Genomic DNA, 15641 nt, shown 5'->3' with positions numbered 1-15641 from the left:
AACAGAAACATGACAGCTAGCTCCAAAATCTGACAATGCATACGATTCAACTTGATTCTTTCATATTATTATGGCCTTCTATTTTCACATTGGAAAATACTTCATAAAGATTGGCTGGGCTCATATTTCATTATTTACTGGTTATACTTGATGTATTTATCAAGTTATAAATAATTAGGTACTAGATAAATATAAATAGCTTTAGGACAAATTACAATAACTGCTTAATAGCACCTAGAGCCAAGCTTTTGCAATAAGGAACCATGCTACGAATGCAATTTATTTTAGCTTAAATAGGGTATTAGCCTCAGTGAAGTTGTAGAGATAACCAGTGGAATAGCTTACCTAAGATCTTTGAAATTCAGCAAAAAAGCACTCAAGTTTACTGAGTTTGAATAGAGTGTGAAAGCAAGGTGCAACTCATGAGCCTTTTTAAATTGCATATCTACTAACATACAAAGTAAACAGCATTTTCCTCTCTACTGCATGCAGATGTTCTATAAATTATTTTCTGTAATTTGAAGTTAACTACTAGCAATTACTGAAAATGAGAAAAATCAGAGCCTGATTTTTCACTTGAAAGCAAATATATACAATGGATTTATGAAAGACCAAACAAACAAATGACTTAAACACAATGGGACTAGCCTTCAGATCATTTTGACCATTGCTGTAAGAGCCACAGAAAGGCTAGGAAGGAATTTTTACTTTCTAACTGTACAAGGTCATTAAAGAAATAACACCTGTAAGGTAAGTACGTTTTCAGTTTCTGATACCAAGACAATTAAGTAGTCTGGAGAGCAGCAGAAGGGAAACAAAAGGAGCTATGTAGCTATTAGTTTTAAAGGGGCAGGCTACCTCAGTTCTTGCATAGCAGACAGAAGAGAGGCTCTTGTCAAAAATGATTCCAGTACCATGATAAACTGTGCCCTGAAGTATTTCTGATAGAATCTCTCTTACCATCTTGAGGGTATCTTGAGTTCTTAAAGCTGGATACTGTAAATATCCCATGGCACAACATTTAGCGCTGTTTAAAACCTTGTGAAATTGTTCATTTCTAAACTTTCTAAAACTGACAGTCACCAAAGAAAAGTGTTTTCCTTTTGTATGATTCCAATTATTGCAGTCATAATCAGGACCCACCTTTAAGTTACAAAATTAGAAAATAGAAAGTGAAGCAAAGCATTCAAAAGAATTCAGGGCAATACAGGAGATGCTGTAAGAATTGAAGCTGATCATTAGTTCTGTTAGAAAGTTTCATGTTAGATTATGGTGGAATTTCATCCCAGTAAAAGAACTTTGTTTTAGCTCATGGTTTTTCCCCTAGACACTGTAAAAATTACCAAAATCAAGGTTTCACACTTAATGGGTAACACTGAAAACCTCATAGCAAAGCAGATAACCTATTGCAGGAGAATTTAATCCCTTCCTTTTTTGTCCAGATATTCCTATGAAAGGACAGTTAGAAAGGACACTGAGGTGACTGAAAGGGACAGTTATCACTTCTTTTCTGCTGTACATGACAGAAAAGACTGAAGACTAAAGAAAATTACAATTCTTCCATAGTCACAGTTTTTCTGATGTTATCACACAGTTTTGGTGTCCTTCCCGGGAATTCAGTCCCCAGTGTGCAGCTCTTAAAATCCTGTGGATGACATGAGCTTTTAATGATTCCTCGTTAGGAAACATGGGCAGACACTGGAATGCTCAAGCTATGGGCTCTGATCTGATCAGTCAGAAGAACTGAAAAGAAAATGCTGTAACATGTTTGTAAACACATCCAATTTCAGGGGTATTTTCTACATAGGTCACTCCAAAAGTAGTGCCTCCTATTTATTTCCATGGAAATTACAACAGATACAAAGAGCACATTAACACTGTTTGATAGAGAACATTTTCAGCTACAGAACACTATTTTTAAACGTTACCACCTCCATTAGCTGTGCACTTTTGCCACAATGAAAAAGAGCCTGCATGCTGCACTTGTAACAATCTGCACTAGCAGAGGTGACCCACTGTGACTGTTACTACTTCTGAATGGCACCACCACCACCTCACTGTGCTCACATCCACTGTTTGGTCTCCACAAATGTTCAGCAAGCAGCAATGAACAGGTGCAAGTTTTCCTGTATGGAGAAGTTCAATTCCACACCTTTGCTTCACATGCGCATCCATGTTAGACACCATTTGTCAGACTGCTCCTCTGCTGCCATCTGTCACACAGCAACAACATGTAATGGAATATTGGTGGGAAAGTTCAACCTCTACTGCAATACCACCAACACTGTTGTTGTGGGTCAACATCATAACATAGGAGCAGCCCTCATGTAATCTGAAGTGTAAGCAGGCAAGCTGCATGCAATACCTGGTTGCCTCCTTTGTAATAGATTTATTGTCTTCACTTTAATAAATTATGTAAATTCTGGCCATCTTAACGAGTTTCAGCTAAGAAGATGTAAGCTATTAGTTCCCACCTCAGAGAGGTCCTTGAGAGCAACCCTGTGGAGAGGGACCTGGGGATGAAAAGCTTAACATGAGCCAGCAGTGTGCCCTTGTGGCTCAGAAGGCAAATGGTATCCTGGGCTCCATCAGAAGAGGGGTGGCCAGCAAGGACAGGGAGGAGGTTCTCCCCCACTGCTCTGTTCTTGTGAGGCCCCATCTGGAGTACTGCATCCAGGTCTGAAGCCCCCAGTACAAGAAAGAGAGAGAGCTGCTGGAAAGGGTCCAGAGGAGAGCCACGAAGCCACAAAGACTGGAGCACCTCCCTTATGAGGACAGGCTGAGGGAGCTGGGCTTGTTCAGCCTGGAGAAAAGAAGGCTGCAGGGTGACCTCATTGCAGCCTTTCAGTACCTAAAGGGAGCCTACAAACAGGAGGGGAATCAACTCTTTAAAAGGGTAGATGACTGCAGGACAAAGGGAAATGGTTTTAAGTTGGAGGAGGGAAGATTTAGGTTGGATGCCCAGGGGAAGTTCTTTACAGAGAGAATGGTGAGGTGCTGGAACAGGTTGCCCAGAGAGGCTGTGGATGCCCCGTCCCTGGAGGTGTTCAGGACCAGATTGGATGGGACCCCAGGCAGCCTGGTCTAGCATTAAATGTGGAAGTTGATGGCCCTGCCTGTGGCAGGGGGTTGGAGCTTCATGATCCCTGAGGTCCCTTCCAACCCTGTGATTCTGTAATAAGTGGTGCAGTACCATAATTATTACTTCAGCCACTGGAAGAGGAAATGAACATACAAGCTAAAAGGAAAAGCAAGATTACTGTTAGTATGTTTGTTCTTAAAATTGAATGAATTTCCTTATAAAAGTCATAAAACTTTTGTGGCTGAAATCACTTACTTATAAGACTGCAAGTTGCACTCTGCAATAGCATCTCCAAAGCATCTCAAGATCCTAGTGAGGAACAGTGCTAAGAGATTTTTCGTATATTCTTGAACACAGCATGTGCACATTTCAGCCAGATTCTAGCCATGCTTGCTGTTAGCTGTCATGAATTTCTTCACTCACTGTTGAGAACTTCAGTGAGCTTGAGGCTGTGAGTGCAAAGAAGTATGATGTTGAGTCATTCCTTGCAGTGAATTATTAGTCCTACCAGAGGGACAATCTTGTGGCTGCAGTGACTGGGCTTCTTCCTGCTACGTTAAGCACTCAAGGATTCTTATTTTTCCAAGTTCTTCACCTTGTCACCTTCTGTGCTTCAACAGCCATTAAATTCCTGATGCTTTCAGAATCAGAAACCTAAGCTGGAAGGTAAGCCCAAACTCTCTGTTACACAAAAAGAACCACACACAAAAGTTACAGAACTAGGATACCATTCTAGAACTGTCACAAATGCTTCAATTTTACATAGCATTTGTCAAGAGGATCTTTTCTTTATGCTTTCCTCTGCACTGGGCGGAGAGGAACACAATGAGATTCAACAAAGGCAAGCATGGAGTCCTACACCTGAGGAAGAATAACCCCCGCATCAGAATAGATTAAGGGCTGACCTGCTGGAATTCTCTGTGGAGAAAGACTTGGGTTTCCCGGAGGGAGACAGGATGGCCATGAGCCAACAGTTTGCCATTGTGGCCAAGGAGACCAGTGGAATACTGGGGTATATTAAAAAGAGTACAGCCAGTAGGTCAATTGGAGGTGGCACTGCCCCTCTACTCTTCCCTGGTGAGGCCACACCTGGACCACTGTATCCGGATCTGAGCTTTTCAGTTCAAGAAAGACAGAGGACTCCAAGAAAGGATCCAGCAGAGAGCCACAAAGATGATGAGCGACCTGGAGCATCTCCTTTATGAGGAAAGGCTGAGAGACCTGGGACTGTTCAGCCTAGAGAAGAGAAATCTGGGAGAGAATCTTAACAAAACTTATAAACATCTAATGGATGGGAGTCCAGTGGATGGGACTAGGCTCTTTTCAGTGGTGCCTGGAGACAGGAGTCTCCTCCCCTGTAGACTTTCAAAACCTGCTTTCCTGTGTAACCTACTCTGGGAAGCCTGCAGCAGGGGATTGGACAAGATGATCTCCTGAGGTCCCCCTTCCCTATGATTCTCTGATTCTGAAATGTTGGCTTCTAACTGTTCTGTAAATCAGTGGATTCAAAGCATCCAACAAGATACTTTCTCGGGGATGAAAGTTGCCTACATAAACAAGAAGATTCACTTGAGTACTCTCAAACCAAATCTCTTTCTCAGCACTTGGATGACTGCTGTCTCTGAAAAACCAAATTATGGACAGATTACGATCAACAGTGATGACTATGAAGTCTCATTATAAAAATGCACATTAAAAAAAAAAAAAAAAAAAAAAAAGTGGTTTTAAAAGGCCTGGCAGGCATTTAGGAATTTAAATCAGAGACTAAAAACAGCCACTGCATTCCTGTATTCCAAAAACTCAGAAATCTCCAAGAAACCAGCTTATAGCAGTTGCAGTATTATGGTTCTACGAGTTATTTCTTCCTCTTTGAACAATCACTGCCAGAGCAGCCAAGATGAAAGCCATGCTCCTGATCTACAAGGCACAGACATACAGGAAAAAAAAAAAAAACAAAACAAGACTCACTTACATGCTGGTCTGTCTAATCCCCTCTCCAAAATCATTTTTCTTCTCAGCTGATGCATGCAAACAAATAAAAACTTGTTTCTTGCATTTCTATGAGGAGACATTTGTGATTGCTCCACCTGGAGGACAAATGCAGTGCAACCTTTCAGTGATTGTGACATTGGTATTCATAAACAGCTGGTTCCAATTAGTAGTTTTAGATAAACAGAATAATGGATACAAGTGCATGTGACGCTCTTTTATTTTGTCTGTTTATGCAGAAAGCAAGACTTGCTCGAATTCGTGCAGCAAAGAGTGGGAGTGCTAATGCCTACATGCAGAGCAAACGGAATGGCTTACTGAGTAACCAGCTGCAGCAGGTAATGTGTTTGTGTCCTCCACCTCCACAGTAACAGCTTAATAACAGCATAGCAGCAGTTTATTCTATTTCTCACTAGGGCACGTCAACTTGGGTCTTTAGGCAATGTTGTCTTTAGAGGTAGATTAAGGAAAGATAAGCTGAGCAATTATTACTGCTGAAGGTACTTTACAGGAGCTGATGATAAGGTAATTAAAACAAACAAACAAACAAAAAAAAAAACCCACGCACACACCAAGAGAGGAAATGGCCAGATCGAAACACTGTGCTCAATGTAAGCTGGGTTTTTAGATGCAGATCTTATAGAAAAATCTCTTCAGAAAGCTTAGTTCATTTGCCTTCTAGGATAAGCTTATCTCATTTGTCTTTATGCAACTAGAACACGGGTGACAGCCCCTTGTGCTGAGTTAGAGGTAGATGTAGGGTACTGTTGGCACAGTGCTGCAGAGTGGCAAATGTTCCCTGGAAGTGCCTACTTTGTTTTTCTTCTTGCAACAACCTCAGCCATTACTCCCAGGTGCAGCAGCGCCCACAGGACGGCAAGCGGCCGGAGGCAGCCCCTGGGCTGTGCAGAGCTGAGCACTGAGGGCTCAGTGTTTCTCAGTCCTTGCTACTTTCTGGCAGCTCCCTGAGGGATACAGGAAGGCTTTCATTCCTCTGTGCCCTTCCTGTTTAAGAAGCATTATAAAGGCTAACGTTTTAGCATATAGCCAGGAGAAGAGGAAGGTACTGTGATTTAGCATAAAGGGAAGCGGTCAGAGCTCTCGATTCCTCTTCTGCTCAGAAGAATTCAAATCACTGAAAGAGACACCAAATGGCTTCATTGCCATGCAGCTTTCAAATACCTCAAAGTTGAATTGTAATGTTTCCTATTATCCCACTTCCTCCCCTATTTAGTTTTCTGGCTTCCAGTGAATAATTACAAAAGCAATTAATAAACAGTGGATGCTTTCTACTTAATTCTTCATTCTGTGTCAGTAACATCTGTTGTACGCTCTCTGCAGTCAGCAGATTGGGATCACTGACATGACTTTTTGTGTAAGCAGCAATACCACGCATTCTTCAGTGCAGAGAAACGATCCCAAGAGGACAACTCTATTTAATTTCCTTCCAATAAGGCACATTCCTAAGCAAAAAATATTTTACTGTCACTGAAATTTATGTTAACTGTAAGTATGTACTAATGCGAAATTCAAGGCTTGCACATCAATTGCTCTTGGAAATCATCTTAGGCAACCTATATAGGTATTAAAAGACCTAAAATAGAAATATTTAAAAGGAGATGCAAGGGAAGGATAGGAATACTTTAATTTAAATAGAAAAAAAGTAAAAGAGTAATCGCATCCACGGTCATTTGGGTTATCCCATGTGGAGCAGGCTTTACAGTTATGCTACAGTATACAATCCAGATTAGTTCTGATCAAATACTTGGATAAGAGCCCTCTTGTTCACAAATGAGACTAATACGGAGTTCTTTGTATTAACAGTCCTCCAGTGAAGAAGAACAGGCCTTTGTTAGCAAATCTGGCTCTTCCTTTGAAACGCAGCACCACCACCTGCTTCACTGCCTGGAAAAAACTACGGTAAAAAAAAAAAAATGTTTTCCTGTAAATTTCAACATTAGCCTAATTCTGAATGTTTTCAGTATTTTGTTTAAGTAATAAATCTTTTGTGAATGTGATTAGTTGGGGAGAAAAGCCATTTAATTGTATTTTAATGCATGGTACCTTCTGCATTTGAACAGGAAAGAGAGAGGCAGATGAGCGCTTTGGCTAGTGTGAAAGGTAATGCGATATCAGCCTAGCCTAGCAGCATACATGGTCTTCAGTGTGCAGGTGATGGAGCACCAGCACGGTCTGCCCGGGGCTGTGCAGTCTCCTCCTTGGAGAATTTCTATAGCTGTCTAGACACCACCCTGGCATCCTGCTCTGGGTGTCCCTGCTGGAGAAGGGTTGGGCCTCCAGAGGTCCCTTTCGACCTCAACCATTCATCTATTTTGCAACTTCTCTTTAAGATCAGGATACGAAGTGGAACTTTGTTATTTCATCATAATGTTCCTTTCTATTTTATTTATTTATTTTTTAATTTTTAATTAAAAGACATAGCAATTCTTTCAGTACATTTAATGGAGAGTAATGTGAATGCCTTACTACTCCGTCTCAAAATAAAAATAAAAACATAAGGTTTTCCCTTTCCAGAGAGTGCTGAAATATTATGTATTCATGTATATAAATCAGTGTTCTCCTTTGGACAACTTTTTCTTGTAAATAAAATGGCCCATTTGTTATATCACTTAGCTAGTAATATGTCATCTCACAGTGCTTATGTTTTTCCTTGCTCACCTTTGGAATATTCATTTTTATATAATGGCTTGTAGGACACAATGTCTTATTTCCTATTCAGAGTATAATGTAGTTACTTTGCCAATATTCAGGCTGGGTCCTTTTGGAACATTTTTGAGACATTCTGTACTAGAACCTGATAATAGTAATCTGCCTTGAAATGTTCCACAGTTGAATATTACAAATGTATTTTGAAAACTTAGTAGTAGCCACAGGTCTTGTTAAATTCTCATAGTAGTCATCAAAAAAATCCATTTGGTGGAATTCAACCCCCAAACATTCACATTTCCTCTAATTATAATGATGGAATATGGAAGCTTTATGTAAGCAACTGTCTGGCCAGATTTTGCATTCTAAAAATTTAAGAGGCAAGTAGAAATTTCAGGCACCCAGATTGTGGAATCTGGAAAACAGCTGTTTCCTGGTGTACCAACAAGAACAAGATGCCTTCTTAGTCTCTCCTCCTTCAAAATAACTACTTTTGACTGTGGTTTATACCAATTGTTAGGCAAAGGAGTACTTTTTCTTTTCCAACAAATTAAAGCCAATATGATAAAATCTTTCATACTCTATGAAACGCAGCATGAGTAATGTCATGGAATTCTGTGAAAGTTACATTAATAATGAAAATAATTGTACCAAATGTTATATTTTATAGGCTACATTTAGCTGATGCAAGAAAAGTTAATTTATAAGTATAATCAAATAGATTAACTGGAGCCATTATATCATTTCAAAATGTTTCCAGTCTCTATTAAAAGTTCATTCAGCAGCCTTCTTTAATGGACCCTGCTAATTGAATTCTGTTGGTTGCTCCATAAAAGTTTTCAGAAGAACAAAATAACTTTCAATGGGAAAATGAGTACAACTATTGGCAAATAGAATCTAAACCCTCAAAGAGAACCTGAAGACAGTGATTAGGTCTTTTTTTCTCTCTGAATGTCCACTGTCCATTTGTGTGATAGTATTTAGAATCTTGTTTGTTGCTGACACGTGCTCTAGAGTAGTCGATTTTTCAAGATAATTCTTTCTTTCCGTATCACTTGAAATGGATATTCTTCAATATCAGTCAATTCCACACACATTTATGTTTGAGTGAAGGAAAAAAGAAACAGAAATGATAATAAGCCTATGAAGGTGTTTCCATTTTTAGCAATAGTTGGCTGCAGTTGATACACTATTTATTTTGCTCACATATTTCATATTTGCACTGTACCACAATTCTCCTGGAAAACATGAGCCCCTTTCCAATTAGTGTGTCCTTCTTTAAGGGAAAAATAGTTTTTCTGTTTCCAATAGATAAACATGCAGCAGGCTAACAAACCTGAAGTGAATGACACTGAGGAGAGTGTGAAACAAAGCATAAGCCCTAAACATTTCCAGGATATGCAGATAATTCCAGTGGTAACTTCAAAGAGTTTAGAAAAAAGGTGGCTTTCCCAAAGTGCATGTGAATGTGTCTTAATCTCTGTTTAGTTTGGACTGCTGCTTCAAAAATACGTACATATTCTTTATTTATTTAGTCTCCTCCTCCTATCAGCACCCCTACTTCACTATTTCAAGGTGTGGAAATCACAGCTTAGTGTGAAGCAATCCCCAGTCACTTACCTAGTCAACCTAAAATGCCATTTGCTTGAATTTGGATTCAGCTCTATGACAACCCAATGAAATTACTGAATTTCTGTCTCTGCTGGAAGTAAGCAAGGATTGCAAGAACAAAGACCGCTTTATTTACCAAACACTCTGTCTTCAGAACTGATTTTGATATATAGATCTGCAGTAATAAGGAATGTACTGAATGGTTTTATATGACTGTTTAATCATTTCCTGCAAACAAAAGGCTTATTTATTTGATTCTTTTTCTTTTACATAGATGCATACCTTGAAACAGCGCTTCAAATCCTGCTGTCTAATATGTAATCCCAACTGAAGTATTACAAAGTCATCTGAGAAATGTTTATTAGTTTTACTGTAGTTTTGTACAGTAAATCCTATTTCTAAATGGCATTTAGGGCATTTACATAAGCACCACTTTTATTTTTATAAATAAATATAATCCCCCATTTTATGGCACTCCACAGATGACACGGACATTTGTAGTGCAGCCTATGATATGGTCATACAAAAGAACTTGGATTATTTTTTCATAGCTGAGTACTTTGAGAGTTTTGTTCCAGTGTTTACATTTGTATTTATATTTGTATTGGTATTCAGCCCAGGCTAATAGGGGCTGAATGCCATAATCAAGACTAAGCTGTCTAACTTTAGTGATTTATTCAGTTGTACCAATTTAAGCCTTTAAGCAAGCATAATTAACACGTTCATTTTAATTAACTTTCTGCGTCTGCTTTGTCCCTTTGCTGGGTTCCTTCGTGCTAGAATCACGAGTTTGTGGATGAACAGCTCTATGAAGACAGCTGCATGGAAGTTTCTACAGTCAATAGACCCCCAAGCCACAGCCCCTCGCTGTCATCCCAACAAGGCGTCACTGGCACTTGCTGCTCACGAAGGCATAAAAAGACGTACCGCATCCCCAACACTGCCCTCACGGGCAGCCGCCACGGCAGCGTACAGGAGCTCAGCACCATCCAGATCAGATGTGTAGAGAGGACACCTCTGTCTAACAGGTACCTCTTAACATCAGCACACCTCTTTGTTCACTAGGGATACGCGTTGGCCTCCACAAGTAGGCTGGGAGGCTGCAGATAAAACTGAAACTGTCATCTGAAAATGGACAGTAGTCCTGAAATAGCCCGCACTCTCTTCTCTCCTAATGTAATTCTAAGATAAAAGAATAGGCAATCTCTTTTCATTTCTGCTCTCTTATGTCCTCCCCATAAACCGCTGTGTGTTCTTTGCAGAGAATAGCATCCAGGGACTCCAAATGATATAAAGCACCAAACAGTACTGCTCACAGACACAGAATAAGAAAAAGCACAGAAAAATGTGCAGTTCATATATTACAAGACAAGCAAATAGGAAGTAAAAGAAAAAGTTGTCACTGCTGTTCCTTGATTTAGTTCAGAAACATAGCACAAATGACACTTCCAAATAAGGTAGAGAAAAGGGAAATAAAACTAGATTGCCAGAGTCACAAGCGCTATAGTAATAAGAAAGTCTCTACCAAACAAAAGGCATGAAATAGATAAAAAAAAAATGTATTTTGTATTTCGAGGAGTTATTAAAAAAGTGAGGAAAGTACAGCTTAAGTCATTGAAAATCTCTGCACTCTCACAAATACACTGTTTTACTTTTCTGTGCTCTCACAAATACTCTGACTTTTAGGTGTATCTGAGCACCATCTGTGGGAAAATAGCAAAGGCGTCAGAGGACTCAGAAGTATTTTCCATTGAACTCAGACATGCTGCCATTTAAAAAAGAAGTGTTCTCAGCATGAGTTACTAGAAAGATTCACTTTTTAAGTGACATTTTGAGTAGCTTGCTTTAAGTAGTTGTTAGGTTTGGATTTCACTTCTATGCACAATTCAGCAGCTTGTGGCTAATGGAGTCTTCCAGCTTAACACAGAGCCCTAGTCTATTTCAGATTGACTGGATCCATCCTTTCTCTGCTGGCAGACTTTCCTGCACCACACCTCCCATCACAGAACAACTAACATAATAGAAAAAAAAAAAAAAAGCAACCCATAAAAAAATAAAGAAAACTAAATAACAAAGTTTGAAATGCCAGTCTCACCTTTTATGAGTTAGTGTTAAGTTTTTTATGATACTGTGATGATGAGGTTCATTAACTCAAACTTATTTTGTGTTCATATCACTCTGTCTTACTACTGAAGGTATATAACATACAAAGGCTCTTACATAAAGATGGCATGGGAGAGTTGGTAGGGTATTGGGAATTTCGTTTAGTCTCTGTTTCCCTGCAATGTAAGGCACTGGTCATGCTGTTTGCTCCCCACTGAGCAGCCTAAATGCTTCCCACGCTCAGAAACACTTAGGTGATGAGCTGAGAAACTTTTAGAAGCACAGAAGGTGGGAAAGAAGGGAGAAACGGACCATGGCCATGGGCTGCCTGCTCACGGGGTATGTGTTGGTAGGGGCCTGGTTTCACTTTGTTGTTCTGAGCTCTGTAACAAGGGAGGGCAGAGAGGATGGCACTAAGCACAATCAGGTGTTCAGGAATATGGGCTTGCTTTCATCATGGGTTCTTGTTTCTTCCTCCAGCCGATCCAGCTTAAATGCCAAAGTGGAAGAGTGCGTTAAACTAAACTGTGAGCAGCCTTACGTCACTACAGCAATAATTAGCATCCCAACACCTCCCGTCACCACACCTGAAGGAGATGATAGGCCAGAGTCTCCCGAGTATTCAGGAGGAAACATTGTCAGAGTATCCGCTTTATAAAATAAGGAATTATTTATAAATTAGAATAAAGACCACTTATAAGCTGAGCTCGAGCGGAGAGAAATGAGTCCTGAGGAATGAGAGAGCTGACAAAGACAACACCCCCTGATGTGTGCGCCAGCAGCAACGGAGTGAGACGTTCAGAACCACAACAATTTGTGGCTGTCGGTGTCGCAGCGTGGGAACCGGTGGAGTTTCTACATACTGTTGGAACTGACACATAGTGGAAGCTTCTGTGACCATCCTGACTTACTATAGAGCACAATGAAATGTCCCCATTGATGCTTCTTCTTATCATGAGAGCTCTTTTTAGAAAAAAAAAAAAAAGGAAAAAAAAAAGAAAAAATATACATAAAACAAAAAAATAGAAACCCGTGTTCCTGCTGAATGCAAAACAAGAAACGTTTTGATAACATGTCTTTTTTTCCTCCTGTTAATAAACCACAAACTTGTTGAGAAACTATTAAAAAAAAAAAAAGAAAGAAAAAATGCTCATAATGAAATATGTTTGTACTGACTGAAAGAAATACAACCGTAATGCATGCTGAAATTCTTTGGAGCTGTGATCTCAGTTTACTTTTGTTGTTTTTCAGATTAGGCATGATAAAATATTACTGTAGAAAGGGGCATTTCTGTGCACTTACAACAAGCTGATTGTTAATGTTCCATGGTAGTTGTACAAATAACTTCCCTTTGAAAAATGCAGTATTTCTTATTCAAACACTCATTAGTGTACTAAAGGTGTTCAGTTAGTTCAGTATTTACTATTGTTTTATCTTGCTTCCTAGGTACTGTTACAACTGCAATAAGTCATTGTACACCTGTTGTATCAGGAATCAGGATTTATTTTTCTTTAAAGTATTTTACACAACTTCATCTACACTATAAACTTCTGAATGGCTAATATCTACATAATCTTACATCCAAACTGTGCACCACAAATGTGCTATTCAGTCACTGTTCTTTTTGTCCTCTGTCCTCTATTTCTATGACAGTTCATTGTCTGCTCCAACACTACCGTGCTGTTTGGGACTTCAAGGCTACTAATGAACAGGCACAGTCCTTAGTTCTGTGGACATCTTGTCTCATTCTGTATTTTCAGAACAAACCTCTTGTCCCAGTGTACTGTTGCAGGATCACTCCCATTTGAATTGAGATTAGAACAAAGGTTGTTTGGGGATCATTTAACATTTCTCTCTAAACTTTCCCTGTGGATGTTCTGCAGCATCCAGAGTGTTGGCTGCAGCGGAAGACACTGAAGGACATTCAGTAAAAACAACGGTGAAATTATTCTTGCAATTATCTACAAACTTGAATCCTAAAATTTGTTTGAGAATTTATATTGTGTCAAGATATTTAATTACCTAAGAACACTGATAAATAATGGGTTGGGTCTCAAAGCTATAAAAATGTGACTGATTTCTATTGGGATTTGCCAGTGGGCAGGTCTAACAGATACTATGAAAGCTCTCTTAGTTAAGGTTTTTTGGCTTCGTTTTTAGAAGACATTGATGTTAGCAGAAACATTTCTGATAAAAAATGACATTTTTCTTCATGAGAGCGCATTCAAAGATGTATCATAATGCTTCCTATGTACACAAGCTACCATAAATCCTATACATCAAATATACATGGAATATTTGCATATCAGTATATACATATATACATCAAGAACACTGGATCAGAAATAATTGCATGTCTGCAAAATAAAATATGCATATAAATCAAAAGGCTCGGTACATTAGTGGCCATTACAATAAATGATTAACACAGTTATTTAATAGTTTGAGTAGTGTATATTTCAACGTAGTATTTGTTAGCATTCTACTGACCTTAAATTTTACATTAGGAGATGACACCCACTAAAAACTGAAACTTGCTGATAGTACACTTTTTACAGCACACAGATATTTCTCTGTACCTGTCAACAGAGACTGAAGAGTAGATGATGGACTATCATGCTACAGTATATGCACCAAAATGTAACAATGTCACCTATTAGAATTGAATTGCAATTAAAAGGAGCATATAATGTAACACATTATGCTTTTTTCTTACTGCTTACTCCTTCAGAAGCTTGGTTAATTTGCAATTATCAACTCGCTTTTTGTGCAAATCAGAACAACTTACTGTAAACCGAGCTTCTAAATTTCTTTCAGATTGTAACAGGTAGCAGAAACACAGATTGTCCTGTGACAGAGGAACACTCACTTTGAGTAATTCTGATGTCAACTATGTGGTGTTACACACCTCTCTTTTACCCTGGTAGAAAATTGCAGTAAATCTGCTGAAGCTGGTGGGATAACTAAGTTTTAAAGAGGTTAACATGAGAGGTAGAATGGACCTTGAGCTTTTACTTACATCCTCCATCTACCCATGGTCACTCATAAAAACTGGCTTGGTCCTCACCTCGTGCTGAAAGAACTATTGACATAAAACTGCCTTTACACTAGCAATCTGCAACAACAGCTTAATGCCATATGGTACTTCTTGAATAGGAACATCATTAAATAATGTTAAAAGGCAGTTACCAAACCCAATTCGGGACAGATTACATACAACTCAAGAAACCTACTGACTCCATCAGTTCATGTGTCTCTCAAAAACTCTTTTTTCTCCTTTTTGCATGGACTAAAACAATTGCACTAGAGCAATACACTTGCATAACGGTTATATCCCAGAAACAACCTGTACTTTCATTCTTAAATTACAGTTTAGGGAATAATTTAGTATGATTTTGCAGAATTCTAGTCTTGTCTCATATCTCTACATGTCACATGCAAAATCATTACATTATTCTGAATTTGGAAAATACACATTCTTTTGGTGTTTTAGGTGATTTAAATGCTGTTTTGGTAGTGAATGACTGTTGATGACTGTGTAAAATGCATCTGTACTGTACATGAAATGTAATTATTTCTGTGTATCATACAAAGAAACCGAAGTTGTTGTTTTTGACAATTTTGTTTGACAGTCATATATCGTATTTCGGAAGGCAGCATAATACATGTGTTATGCTGAATAAATAGACATTTGAGGAGTACTTAAATAAAACATCTGCATGCTTGAATGGGTCAACCTAGTTTTGAAATAACTTATTCATGGAACTTGTTTGGTTTGTTTTTTTTCTTTTCCTAACACAATGCAAGGAGCAATGAATCTTGAGGGCAGGGAATTTCCCCAATACTAGTTCCAGGCAACAACAGCTGAGCTCATCTAAACCATAACAGTCGCCAAGACCACTCTCCTGCAGCTCCACAGCACAGATCTGCCCTACTCAGTGTGGGCAGCCACCACAATTACCTTCCCCTCTCCCTTTGCTAGTACAGCTGCTAAAGGAGCCCTTTGCTATTTCCTACCCAGCCTCCAGCAGCAGAAAAAATTGTGGTACTGAATTCTTTCCAGTCTCTGGCTTTACCTTTTAGAAGATTTCTGCTAGGATTTGAACATATCCACTCACTGACTGGATGCATCTCCTAGGTGACAGAATCACCTCAAGACTGATATCAAATTCCCTTGTTGAAATATTAG

The 15641-nt window shown here is 39.0% G+C and overlaps 1 protein-coding gene across 3 annotated transcripts in view; it reads left to right on the top strand.

Moving 5' to 3' along the window:
- Positions 1 to 15188, top strand: part of KCND2 (potassium voltage-gated channel subfamily D member 2) — a 270359-nt gene extending 255171 nt beyond the window's left edge. For all 3 annotated transcript variants that reach the window (XM_048959086.1, XM_048959077.1, XM_048959093.1), the window contains 4 exons: positions 5311 to 5409; positions 6896 to 6991; positions 10130 to 10377; positions 11933 to 15188. In XM_048959086.1, the coding sequence (XP_048815043.1) occupies positions 5311 to 5409; positions 6896 to 6991; positions 10130 to 10377; positions 11933 to 12110 (621 nt within the window). In that variant the 3' untranslated portion in view covers positions 12111 to 15188. The remainder of the gene's footprint in view (positions 1 to 5310; positions 5410 to 6895; positions 6992 to 10129; positions 10378 to 11932) is intronic.
- Positions 15189 to 15641: the final 453 nt, after the last annotated feature.

This window comes from Lagopus muta, chromosome 1 (genome assembly GCF_023343835.1).
Source record: "Lagopus muta isolate bLagMut1 chromosome 1, bLagMut1 primary, whole genome shotgun sequence".
Classification (NCBI taxonomy): Eukaryota; Metazoa; Chordata; class Aves; order Galliformes; family Phasianidae; genus Lagopus; species Lagopus muta.
Note: the sequence above shows the minus strand (reverse complement) of the source record. Positions and strands in the feature narration are given on the sequence as shown.